This window comes from Microtus oregoni, unplaced genomic scaffold (genome assembly GCF_018167655.1).
Source record: "Microtus oregoni isolate MIOR12 unplaced genomic scaffold, Mior012 000071F_ref0000514, whole genome shotgun sequence".
NCBI classification, from domain to species: domain Eukaryota; kingdom Metazoa; phylum Chordata; class Mammalia; order Rodentia; family Cricetidae; genus Microtus; species Microtus oregoni.
The window spans coordinates 68,275-79,559 of NW_024543978.1; the positions used below are offsets into that span (position 1 = coordinate 68,275).

Sequence of the window (11,285 nt, forward strand, 5' to 3'; positions counted from 1 at the left end):
CTCACTTGTGGGGTTTTCCAGCTTGTTTTCAGTCAGCACTTTCAATGTGGCAGCTCACTGACTTTTAGTGTCCAAAGATTTTCTTCTATAAAATCTGTTGGTAGTCTTTATTATGGATCCTTGTATAATAAAAGGTAATTTTTCTTTTCTGTTTCCAATATTATTCTTTGGTGATAATTTGATGTATAGACAAAATTCTTGTTAGTTTTGATTTTTGAGACAAAATCTCATAATGTAGCCAAGGCTTAAGATAGATTAAAAAGTCAGGGGAGCGCTTGGAAAATGAAGTGGGGCAGAAACAAGATAAAAATAAAGAGATAGCCAACTTCACAAAGTCGCCTTCTGTCCTCCATGTGAATGTTGTGATATGTATCCACCACCCCCTACCATATACCTATGCAATAATAATTTTTTTTTATTTAAAAAGCCGCACATTTATTTCGCTTTCTGACTCTGCGCTTGTGCCTTCAACACTTTCACAACAATTTTCTGCTCCTCAATAAGGAAAGCCTGCTTGATCCTGTCACGGACACACTTGGCACACATGGAGCCACCATAGGCCCGGTTGACATGCTTCTTTGTCTTCGACAATCTCATGAGGACTTTCGGTCTCACAGCACGAACCCCTCAGATTCGGCCTGGGCACACACCGCACACTGATTTAGGTGCTTTTCCAACCTTCTTGGTGTAAAGGTAAACAATCCTGTTGCCAGGGGTTCGAGACAGCCTAGTTTTGTTGGAGGCTGTGTTGTAGGAGAGCCTACGACGGCATGTCAAACGCTGGACCATTCTGAGTGCCTCTAAGCACCGTCCCCGGAAGAGGAAAAAGGCATAATTTTTTTTAAATAGGCAAATTACGTCTGGTTGTGAAAACTCCAGCTAAGGGCTGTGAATTCTAAAGCAATAAAGGTGGAGTACACAGTCTATAATCATCTTATATAGAGATTTCAATTGAGAATGTTAACACTGATGAACCACACTAACCAGATGACCTTAATTTGACTTTTCCCAGTTGTAAACCTAAAACTCAAAGAGATAGTAAGGTTTCTTTGTTGACATTCAAAAGTTATGTCTTAACCCCTTGTAACCTGGTATATTAAGAACAGCTTGAACCCTTGTCATCTATGGACTCATCCAATGATCTCATTTAACAAATACAAAAAAGGATAAGTAGGGGTGAAACTTCACTGAACAATTCTCTTAAAAAGCCACCCAAATTAAAAATAAATAAATAAATAAATAAATAAATAAATAATTTTTTTAAAAAAAAAGCCACCCAAATTAAATAAAAACACTTTACTTAGTGAGATAACCCGGACCCAAAAAGATGAACATGGTATGTACTCACTCTAAGTGGATTCTAGCCCTAAATAAAGGACATTGAACCTGTAATTTGTGATCCTAGAGAAGCTAAATAAGAAGGTGAACCCAAAGAAACACACACACACACACACACACACACACATATATATATATATATATATATATATATATATATATATATATATATAGTTATCCTCCTGGATATTGGAAGTAGACAAGATTGCCAGGCAAAAGTTGGGAGCATGGGTGTGGGTGTGGGGTGGGGGGAAGGGGAGATGGGGAGAGAGAAGGGAGAAAGGGAGGATTGGGCAGAGCTTGGGGGAATGGGATGGTTGGGATGGAGGAAAGGTGGATATGGGAGCAGGGAAGTAGATATCTTAATTATGGGAGCCATTTTAGGGTTGGCAAAAGACTTGACTCTAGAAGGGTTCCCAGGTGCCCAAGGAGATGTCCCAAGCTTGTTCCTTGGGCAGCAGAGAGGGTGCCTGAACTGGCCTTATCCCATAGCCACAGTGATGAATATCTTGCATATCACCATAGAACCTTCATCAGACGATGGATGGAGATAGAGACAGAGACCCACATTGGAGCACTGGACTGAGCTCCCAAGATCCAAATGAGGAGCAGAAGGAGGGAGAACATGAGCAAGAAAGTCAGGACCGCGAGGGGTGTATCCACCCACTGAGACAGTGGGACTGATCTAATGGGAGCTCACCAAGGCCAGCTGGACTGGTACTGATGGAGCATGTGATCAAACCAGACTCTCTGAATGTGGCTGACAATGAGGGCTGACTGAGAAGCCAAGGACAATGACACTGGGTTTTGATTCTACTGCATGGACTGGCTTTGTAGGAGCCTAGTCTGTTTGGATGCTCACTTTCCTAGACCTGGATGGAATGGGGAGGACCTTAGACTTCCCACAGGGCAGGGAACCCTGACTGCTCTTAGGACTGGAGAGGGAGAGGGAGGAGGAGTGGGGTAAGTGAGAGGAAAATGGGAGAAGGTGGAAATTTTTAATAAATAAATAAAAGAAAAAAAAGCCACCCAAATCATAAACATGGCTATTATTAAGACACTTGACTTACTTTATACCTAGTTGTCCTGAGAATCTTTGTGGCGTGGTTCAGAATCCCAGCATCAATGACAAAAATTCACTGAAAGAACTGGGGCTGAGACAGGCAGCAGCACACAACCGTATCTTCTCTTCCAACTCCTGCTGCCACTGACAGGATAGCCTGGACCTCCCAATACTCCTGCTTCAGCCTCTCAAGTGGTAACACTGCATGTCTGTCACCCTTGGGTAGCATTTTAAATTACTGCTAGATATTGCCTCATTGTCCCGAGAAACTGTTGTACCGACTTCTATTCTCACCAGCATTGTGAGAATGTCTTAACCCTTACCAACAGTAAAAATGATCACTCTCCCCCACACCTCTGTCATTCAGTACCAAGGACTGAGCCCAGAACTTGCCATATGCTAGGCAAGTGATCTAATATCCAAATACATCTCATTCAAAGACTATGTGGCTCTCCTTTGTAACAGAGTTAGTAAAAGGAGATAATCAACAAAGTTCTAAAGGCTTGAAAATAACCGCAGATCAAAGATTTCGAAGTCAGCTTTTGTTTGTGAATTATTCGTCCACACCACTATTTAAGGACTTTGAAAACATTAGATGTGTTATGTTCATAGGAGGATACTGTTATTTTAGATTTCCTTACTATCTGCATTCTTTATCATGTATATGACTGTCCAGTTGCATGGAAGGGACCAGAGCTTCCATCATAGAAAAATATGTCCACTATATAGAATAATCTCACTAGTAATTCTAGCAAATAAGTAACTTTTCTAAATTTATTGAGATTTTAATAGGTTTTTGAATGTGGTTCAAACACAGACTTTTGTAAGTACTAGGCATAGGCTCTATTGTGGTCCTTTCTCCCTAGCTGGAAATAGAAAATATTTTTGGTTACTTTTAAATTCCTATCAACATCATTCAGAAAATCCAAATAACAGAAGTTTGTTTAGTTATTAATCATACAAGCTGTATCATGTCAGTCCTGAATTTAAATGTGCTTTTCAATGATTTTATGGATATTTTTATAATTGTTCTAGAGAAAAAAAATAAAAATTATCTTAAAAATTAAATGGCTGGAGATATAGCTCAGTTGACTGAGTTACTTGTCTGTACTCATGAGGTTCAGAGTTCAATCCCCAGCACTGCATAGAATGAATATAGTTCACATGCCTATCATCCTAATACTTCTGAGTCAGTGGCAAGAAGAATAGGAGGTTCAAGATTATCCTTGGCTATAAACCAAGTTTCTAGTTCTAATGGTAGTAAGGAAATATCAACTACCCACTATATAAACACAAAGGATGAAGGAATAGAACCTGAAGCCAAGTGAATATCCTCATGTGTATTTATTTCCCAAGGACCCGAGGCCCCTGTGCATTAAAGTCTTTATCTGCTGACCTGCAGATGACCTGTTTCACCCTGGTCCTCCACCACTGAAGAGTTAGCTTCCTATCACACAGCAAAGACCTTCAGCACACAACATTCAGAGCTACAGCTGGGTAAGTCCTGCCCTTAGTCTCTCCAGCGATGTCCGCACTGAGCATTGCAGCACTTGTAGAAGGTGGTCATTGGCTCATCTGCGGAACGGGTCTGAAGCTGCATGAAATAGGCACGGGGATGTTCACATTTTGGACATGGCTCTGACAAAGAGAAAAACAAGTCATCCACATTACACAAATACTGTTAAGTATGGGTAAATATCTCATCCCCGCATTCATCCAGACTACTTTGCCAATGGTAAATTTGCCAATAGCAACATCCTACCCACAGCACACCAATACTAGGGGGACTGGAGAGACTGTGACTTTGAAAGCACCTCCCTAGTATCACTTTCTTTCTCAAATTTTATTGAAGACTGGCTGGAAGCATAGCATGGGAAGGGTCTTTTATAGTCTGTTTTGTGGGGCTATAACAAAAATACCTGCCCAGTGTGGTAGCACACAGCTATAAAACCAGCATTTAAGAGACTGAGACAAGAGGCTTGCTATAAGGCCAGCCTGGGCAACATAACAAGAGTCTATCTCAAAAATAAAGATTAAAAAAATTAAGCCCCTACTCATTTTCCATTTTCAAGGTTTTTTTTTTTTTTTTAAGATTTATTTATTTATTATGTGTACAGCATTCCTTCCATGTATGCCCGCAGGCCAGAAGGGGGCGCCGGGTCTCATTATAGATCCACAATGTGGTTGCTGGGAATTGAACTCAGGACCTCTAGAAGAGCAGTCAGTGCTCTTAACCACTTAGCCATTTCTCCAGTCCTCATTTTCAAGGTTTTTGTTGTTTGCTTTTATAAAACAAGTTCTTGGAGTTGGCCCCAAGGTCACTAGGTAGCCAAGATGACCTTCAGCTCCTGATTATTTCAGTCCCCACCTCCCAAGCTGTACTAGCACACCTAGCTAATTCTAACTTTTAACATAAAATTGTATATTTCCTTATAGAGAAAAAGACTGCTAATCACACATGTGCCTTCCTTCTCAAACAGATAATATTTAGGGCCCTATTCTTTCTTTCCATTATCACATTTAAGTCTATCAAACATAAATCTTTTAATTTTTAAAAATTATTTTATGTGTATGTTTTGTTAGTGAGTATTCTATGAACCATGGATGCCAGTAGAGGACACTGGATCAAGATGGAAATCACCGAGTCATCTCTCCAGCCCTACTTTTTCTGTTTGTTTTTCAAGACAGGATTTCTCTATATAGTTTGGAGCCTGTAGACCAGGCTGGCCTCAAACTCACAGAGATCTATTTGTCTCTGTCTCTTGAGTGCTGGCACCACCCAGCTTCCCCAAAACTATTTACTGATTGACAGATTGATTGAGATAGGGTTGAGAGTACTGGCTTACAAGCTTGAGCCACCATACTTCGCTTCCAGCTATAAAACTTTTAAATCCATATAGAATAAAAAAGACCAGAGATGATCATTTTTTCAATAGTGGTATTTGAAAATACATACAACAGAGTTCTCCTAAGAAGCCTATACCTACGAGAGCATGGATGACTGCCCTCTATGTATCTCTCTGCCCTTCTCAACAACCATCAATATTTAAGTTGAAACCAACACTGAAACTTTTTTGTAATAAACTCCAAATTTGCTTCAAAATGAGAATATATACCAGATTTTTATACTGGTGTAATCTGACCTGGAGAATCTAAATCAAACAATGGAGTGGGTATCAATGTGGTGATTTCCCTTGCAGAATATCTTTCCTTGAAAGAACCTACTTTAAATTTTTTAATACAGCCAGGTGGTGGTACACACGCCTTTTAAACCTAGAACTTGAGCCGGGCGGTGGTGGCGCACACCTTTGATCCCAGCACTCGAGAGGCAGAGGCAGGCGGATCTCTGTGAGTTCGAGACCAGCCTGGTCTACAAGAGCTAGTTCCAGGACAGGCTCCAAAGCTACAGAGAAACCCTGTGTCGAAAAACCAAAAAAAAAAAAAAAAAACACCTAGAATTTGGCAGGAAGGCAGGTGAATCATCTAAGTTCGAGGCCAGCATGGTCTACAGAGGAGGTCCAGGACACACAGGGCTACACAAAGAACTCCTGTCTCAAAAAAAAAAATCCACAAAAAACAAAAATCAAACAAACAAAAAAGTTTTAATGCCTTGCTTAGAGTTGAAGGAACGACTACATTGTAACTAAAACATATCATCAAATACTTCCTGTAGTGGCAAACACAAGCTATTTGTAATTACTGATATTTGCCATTATTTATATTTCCTTAAATTCTTTCATACTTACTGGGGGAGGGTGGAAAACAACTTTTCATGAATCAGCTATCTGAGCTCCAAGGATCAAACTCAGGTTGACAGGTTTGGCAACAAGAGCTTTTACCCGCTAAACCATGTCATTGGTCCTAATAATATAAAGGGTTGTATTATAATAAATGCATTATTATTAAATATAATAAGGAATAATAAACAGGGTTGAGTCACTGGCTTTGTAATGGAAAACTTCCCACCTGCAGTGGAGTCCACGTTCTCCCAGGCAGCTGCTCCCCCAAGCACATCATCCACCTCTTTCAGCTTTGGATACTTTCGGTTTGTTACCTGACAAAAATAAACCAAAGATTTCAAGTAATCATACAGTTTAAAAGGTGGGACACCAAACCATAACCCCTCTCCAGCATTTCCTCTACGTGGTAAACGGATACAAAATTTATCTTCTTCAGAGAGCACCAAAAGCCATTAAAATGTTGGGATTTTATGACTGGGATGTTCCCAAAACAACCCAGAGGTCCAATGTCAGAGCCCTCTAGAGACTGGAGGAAACACCAGGCAGAGCAGAAAGAAGAGTTGAGTTAAACCCTACTCTTTTCTCATACCCCTAAAACACCTAATAATCCAATATGAAAGACACAGAATAAGCCTAGCAGTATCATTTATCTGGGTATCTCAGCATTCCCCGGGGACACATTTGGCTGCTTTCCTAAGTTTAGCAGTCAATCTCTCAAACTTCGAAACTAAGTCACCATTCATCTTATCACAAATCCAGACTCTAAACTCCATATAGCTCTAGGAAAGTGCAAACATTAAGAATGAGGGTGGTGGTGGCACACGCCTTTAATCCCAGCACTCGGGAGGCAGAGGCAGGCGGATCTCTGTGAGTTCAAGGCCAGCCTGGTCGACAAGAGCTAGTTCTGGGACAGAGAAACCCTGTCTCGAAAAACCAAAAAAAAAAAAAAAAAAAAGAATGAGGTGTCACCAAGGCCTGGTGATGCCATCTGCAATCACAGAACTCAGGACACCAAGGTAAGGAGGAACAAGAGCCGAAAGGTAAACAAAACACCAAGGGCTGAAAACGCAGCTTTCTGGGTTCCGACACAAGCACCACACACACAAAGCAGCAACAATGACATATATTAGATGACAGTGAATCCTGGGAAAAAGATAACAGGAATGAGGATAAACTGGGAGAACTGGATTGTGGTTTGTTTACTTAATTTTCATATATATATATATATATATATATATATATATATATATGCCATGCAGCCCAGGTGAACCTTGAACTTATTCTCCAGCCACAGCCTCCCCAAGTGATAGAATTATAGGCACATACCAACAGCCAAAAAGGCTGGAATTTAAATAGGGTAGTCATTATTTTAAAAGATAAGGAGAGAGATAAAGGAAAAGGAAGAGAGAAACAGAGAGATATACACACACCCAAAAAAGAGAGAAAGGGGCGAGGGAGGGAGGGGGGATGGGGAGAGAGAGCCAAAAGAGCTACAAAAAGAACCTAAAGATTTGAGATGAGAGGTGATAAGCGGACTGGAGTCTGGCACGCCGGGAACAGCATGTGGGGACTGAAGGTTTTAAAAGCGTGGTTCAGCCTAGAGGTATGAACGGAAATTCTCGCAACTTTTTTGAGTGTCACAAAACGAGCAGCACAGAGCCGGAGGCAGAAATCTCTGTAGTAACCAAAAGAACGGCTTCGATTTGGTCGGAGCGACGCCACTGGATTAGCAACTGCTGGACTTGGGGAACCGCCGCTGCGAGAGACAAAAAACCTACCGCCCGCAGGAAGGTCTGAGCGCAGACAGCCGAGGAGGCGCTCGCCTCTGGTACTCACCTTGCGTGTGATATTATGCACGTAGGGGCAAGTGTTGCAGGCGAAGCGATGGCAACGCTGTCCTTCCTCCACAATCAGTCCGTTTCCGCAGCTCGGACAGAAAAGCAGCATTGCTCCAGCTTCAGCGTAAAGGTTCTCAATGTCTGGCGCTTCCGCCGCCGCAGACGCCCATTGGAATCGGTCATTGGTACGTTCCCAGAAGGCACTGCGGCGGGCAGCCTCGCGCACGCCATTGGTCAACGCAGATAATCCTTCCCTAGCTTTCCGTACAGGGCCTGCGCGTGCGCACGGGGCTCTCTGCCTCGAACACCAGCTGTTGACAGGAGAAGGCTGGCGGCGGGCGGCCCTGAAGTACCCTGGATCGGAGGGAGGTACCGGGTGATGAGAAGAAACTGCCACACGCTGAGCCGTGGAAGGGTTCCAGGAGGGTCTCTGAGCCGGGACTGACAGGCAGAGCCTACCCAAATGTCTCAACTGCTGTCTGCCTAACGTATGGATCCGTTTAACCTTTTCTTCACCTGGTCTTAATTCTGTCATTTCACTTAGCTAGATTCAGCACTACAGACCAACTCTGACCTACAATACCAGCAGTTCCTCTCCACAGACCTCCAGCTGGTTCTTTTACTCGTTCCTATAGACTTCTTTACATTTCCCAGCTCTCGTTTCTCAGACCTCTTTGAAATAAATGCCTTTCCTAGTTAATTCTCTGCAGTCAACCTACACGGGGGGGGGGGGGGGGGGCGGAGGAGTGAGTCCTAGTTGCTTTGTTTTGTTGTTTTTTGTTAACTTTACACAAGTTAGTTATCTGGGAAGAGGAACCCCAACTGGGAAAATGTCTCTATCAGACTGACCTGTAGGTAAGTCTGCGGGCATTTTCTTGAACGTAAATTGATAGAAGAGGTCCTAGCGCATTGTGGGCAGTGTTACCACTAAACCAGTGTTCATGAGTGAAATAGGAAGGCAAGACGATAGAGCTGGATGGTTTAGCCTTTAAGAGCACTTGTTCTGCCCTGCAGTAATGGCACGCGCTTTTAATCCCAGCACTTGGGAGGCAGAGGCAGGTGGATCTCTTGAGGCCAGCCTGGACTACAGAGTGAGTTCCAGGACAGCCAGGGATACACAGAGAAATCCTTTTGGGGGTTGTGGGGTGGAGAACTTGTTCTTGCAGAGGACAGAGATTCGATTCCCAGCACCCATAGGGTGGCGTCATAAATGTCCATAAAAACTCCAGTACCACAGGATCCAAAGCCCCTTCTGACCTCCATGCATGCCTATGGTACAAAAACATACACTCGAGAAAAACACCTGTACACATAAACAAATTTCAAAACAAAATGGAAAAAAAAAGGAAAGCAATATAAGCAAGCCATGAGCAAGCAAGTAAGCAGCATTTCTCCATGGTCACTGTTTCAGTTTCTGCACTGGCTTCAATAAACAATGAACTGTCATCTGTAAGCCAAACAAACCCTTTCTTCTCCAAATTGCTTTTTGTTCATGGTGTTTTATTACAGTAATAGAAACCTAAACAAATATACATACTGTGTGGCTTTTAATGTGTGATTTAAGAATAAGTTCTTTAATATTTTTAAAAACTTTTTGTCAGCCACGATTACCAAGGAAAACAGGAATACTTCACAGTTGCTTTCACTGAAACTGTTATATCTTGTGAATTTACTGTTATTAAATAAACTCTGACATTGTAAAGACATAAATATGTTTGTCTATGATTCTGATATGGCACAATCATGGCAACTGTGAAAATCATCTTACTAGGTGTGTATGAAATGCACTGTCTTAAATATAGAAAGGTTAAATTTTACAACTAATTATTTTATTTTTTGATGTTTTATTTTTATTTTGCCTGCATGTATGTCTATGTACCTTGTGCACACAGTGAATGCAGAGGCCAGACAAGGGCATCAGATATCCTGGAACTGGAGTTAGTCAGTTGTGAACTAGAAATGCAGATGCTAGAAATGGAACCTAGGTCCTCTAAATATAAGAGCAGACAGAGCTCTTATTTTATTATTTTTATTATTTATTATTTTAATAAAGATGAATCTAAATGTTAAAAATTGCATAGTTATAGTAGTGTCTCTGAGCCTACTCCTAACATTATCCCCTGATTGCCTTCCATTTGCATGTCAGAGCTGGGAAAGAATGATTCATCAGACATAGCTGTATATGTTCTCTCATCAGCCCAATGGTGAGCTCCAAGTCACATTCTCTAGGACACAAAAAAAAAGTGTCGCTCAGATTCTTTGACAGGTTGGAAACTGACATGGGCATGATGGATTTTCATAAAGACAGAGTGAGGAGCTGTCATGAACCTGAAGTTCTACCATCTCGCTTCTAACTTTAGTTATGAAGAACTGACCTAAAATACGGCTGGATGGTAGAGAGTTACATACAGTGATAGCCTGGGCAGCATCAGGTGAAATCTACCATGTAGACACTGGAGGCCAGTGCTCAGCACCTGCACAAGTATCCTCCTTGTACCCAAGTACTTACAGATGAGGGGGCTAAAGAGTGGAGCTTCCAGAGAAGGTCTCTGCTGGCAACTGTTTCTTTGAGGGATTCTTGATGGGATGATGAATTTGTGGGTTCTGATCAAGTCTGCATGTGGAAAATATAGGCAATGATGTGATTTCATAGTGGGAGACCTGGCTTGCTCCCTGGAAGAGTCAAATACTAGATCTGTTCATTAACTTGACAGTAAGGACAGGGTCCAGAACAAAGCTCTAATGCCTGCTGGACTTCTCCCACTAGTGATATCATTTCCTGTTCTTTATGCTACTAGGAACTGAGAAGCAGCTCAGTCAGGTGGGAGACCCATCATTATCTCATGCAAGGATTCTTGACCGACAGTAGAAGTGTGAAAACAGGGTTAAGAAGAAATCTCTTTGGATGAGTGGACAGATATCAGCCTGCTGAGATGCTTTAAGAGAATCACCACATAAATAATAATATTTCCTCTGAATCAAGCAAAAATAACAAGTATCTATATAAAAAGTATCCATATTAATCATTAAATTTTTTAAATATTATGGAGTGGTCAGAGTGTCAACTTGATTTTTCCATCAGTCTGGATATTTTAAAGGTTCTTAATATTGTTTTTTGTTAATTAAATGAAAACAGGCTCTTTTACAGACTCTTAGAATTATGTACTGTTTTGAAGGTTATCTGATGGGTGATGGATTTTGATGGCCAATTTGAATCTAGTTTTGGGATGGCATCTGATAAACTCACTTCTACATGTGCTGGATATGCCAACACTAGGGTGTTTGCAGGTGTGGAATAATTACACA

At 41.5% G+C, this 11,285-nt stretch overlaps 1 protein-coding gene and 1 pseudogene across 1 annotated transcript; both read right to left on the reverse strand.

Annotated features, from left to right (window-relative positions):
- Window positions 1-432: 432 nt before the first annotated feature.
- On the reverse strand, window positions 433-844 carry LOC121440862 (annotated as a pseudogene).
- A 2,882-nt stretch (window positions 845-3,726) lies between these two features.
- Window positions 3,727-8,159, reverse strand: LOC121440861 (DNA-directed RNA polymerase III subunit RPC10). Its single transcript, XM_041641875.1, has 3 exons — window positions 7,978-8,159; window positions 6,368-6,455; window positions 3,727-4,039 (listed from the first exon to the last, which is right to left on the reverse strand). The coding sequence occupies exons 1-3, from the start codon at window positions 8,086-8,088 to the stop codon at window positions 3,912-3,914; spliced, it is 327 nt and encodes a 108-aa protein (XP_041497809.1). The 5' UTR covers window positions 8,089-8,159; the 3' UTR covers window positions 3,727-3,911.
- Between the last annotated feature and the right edge of the window lie 3,126 nt (window positions 8,160-11,285).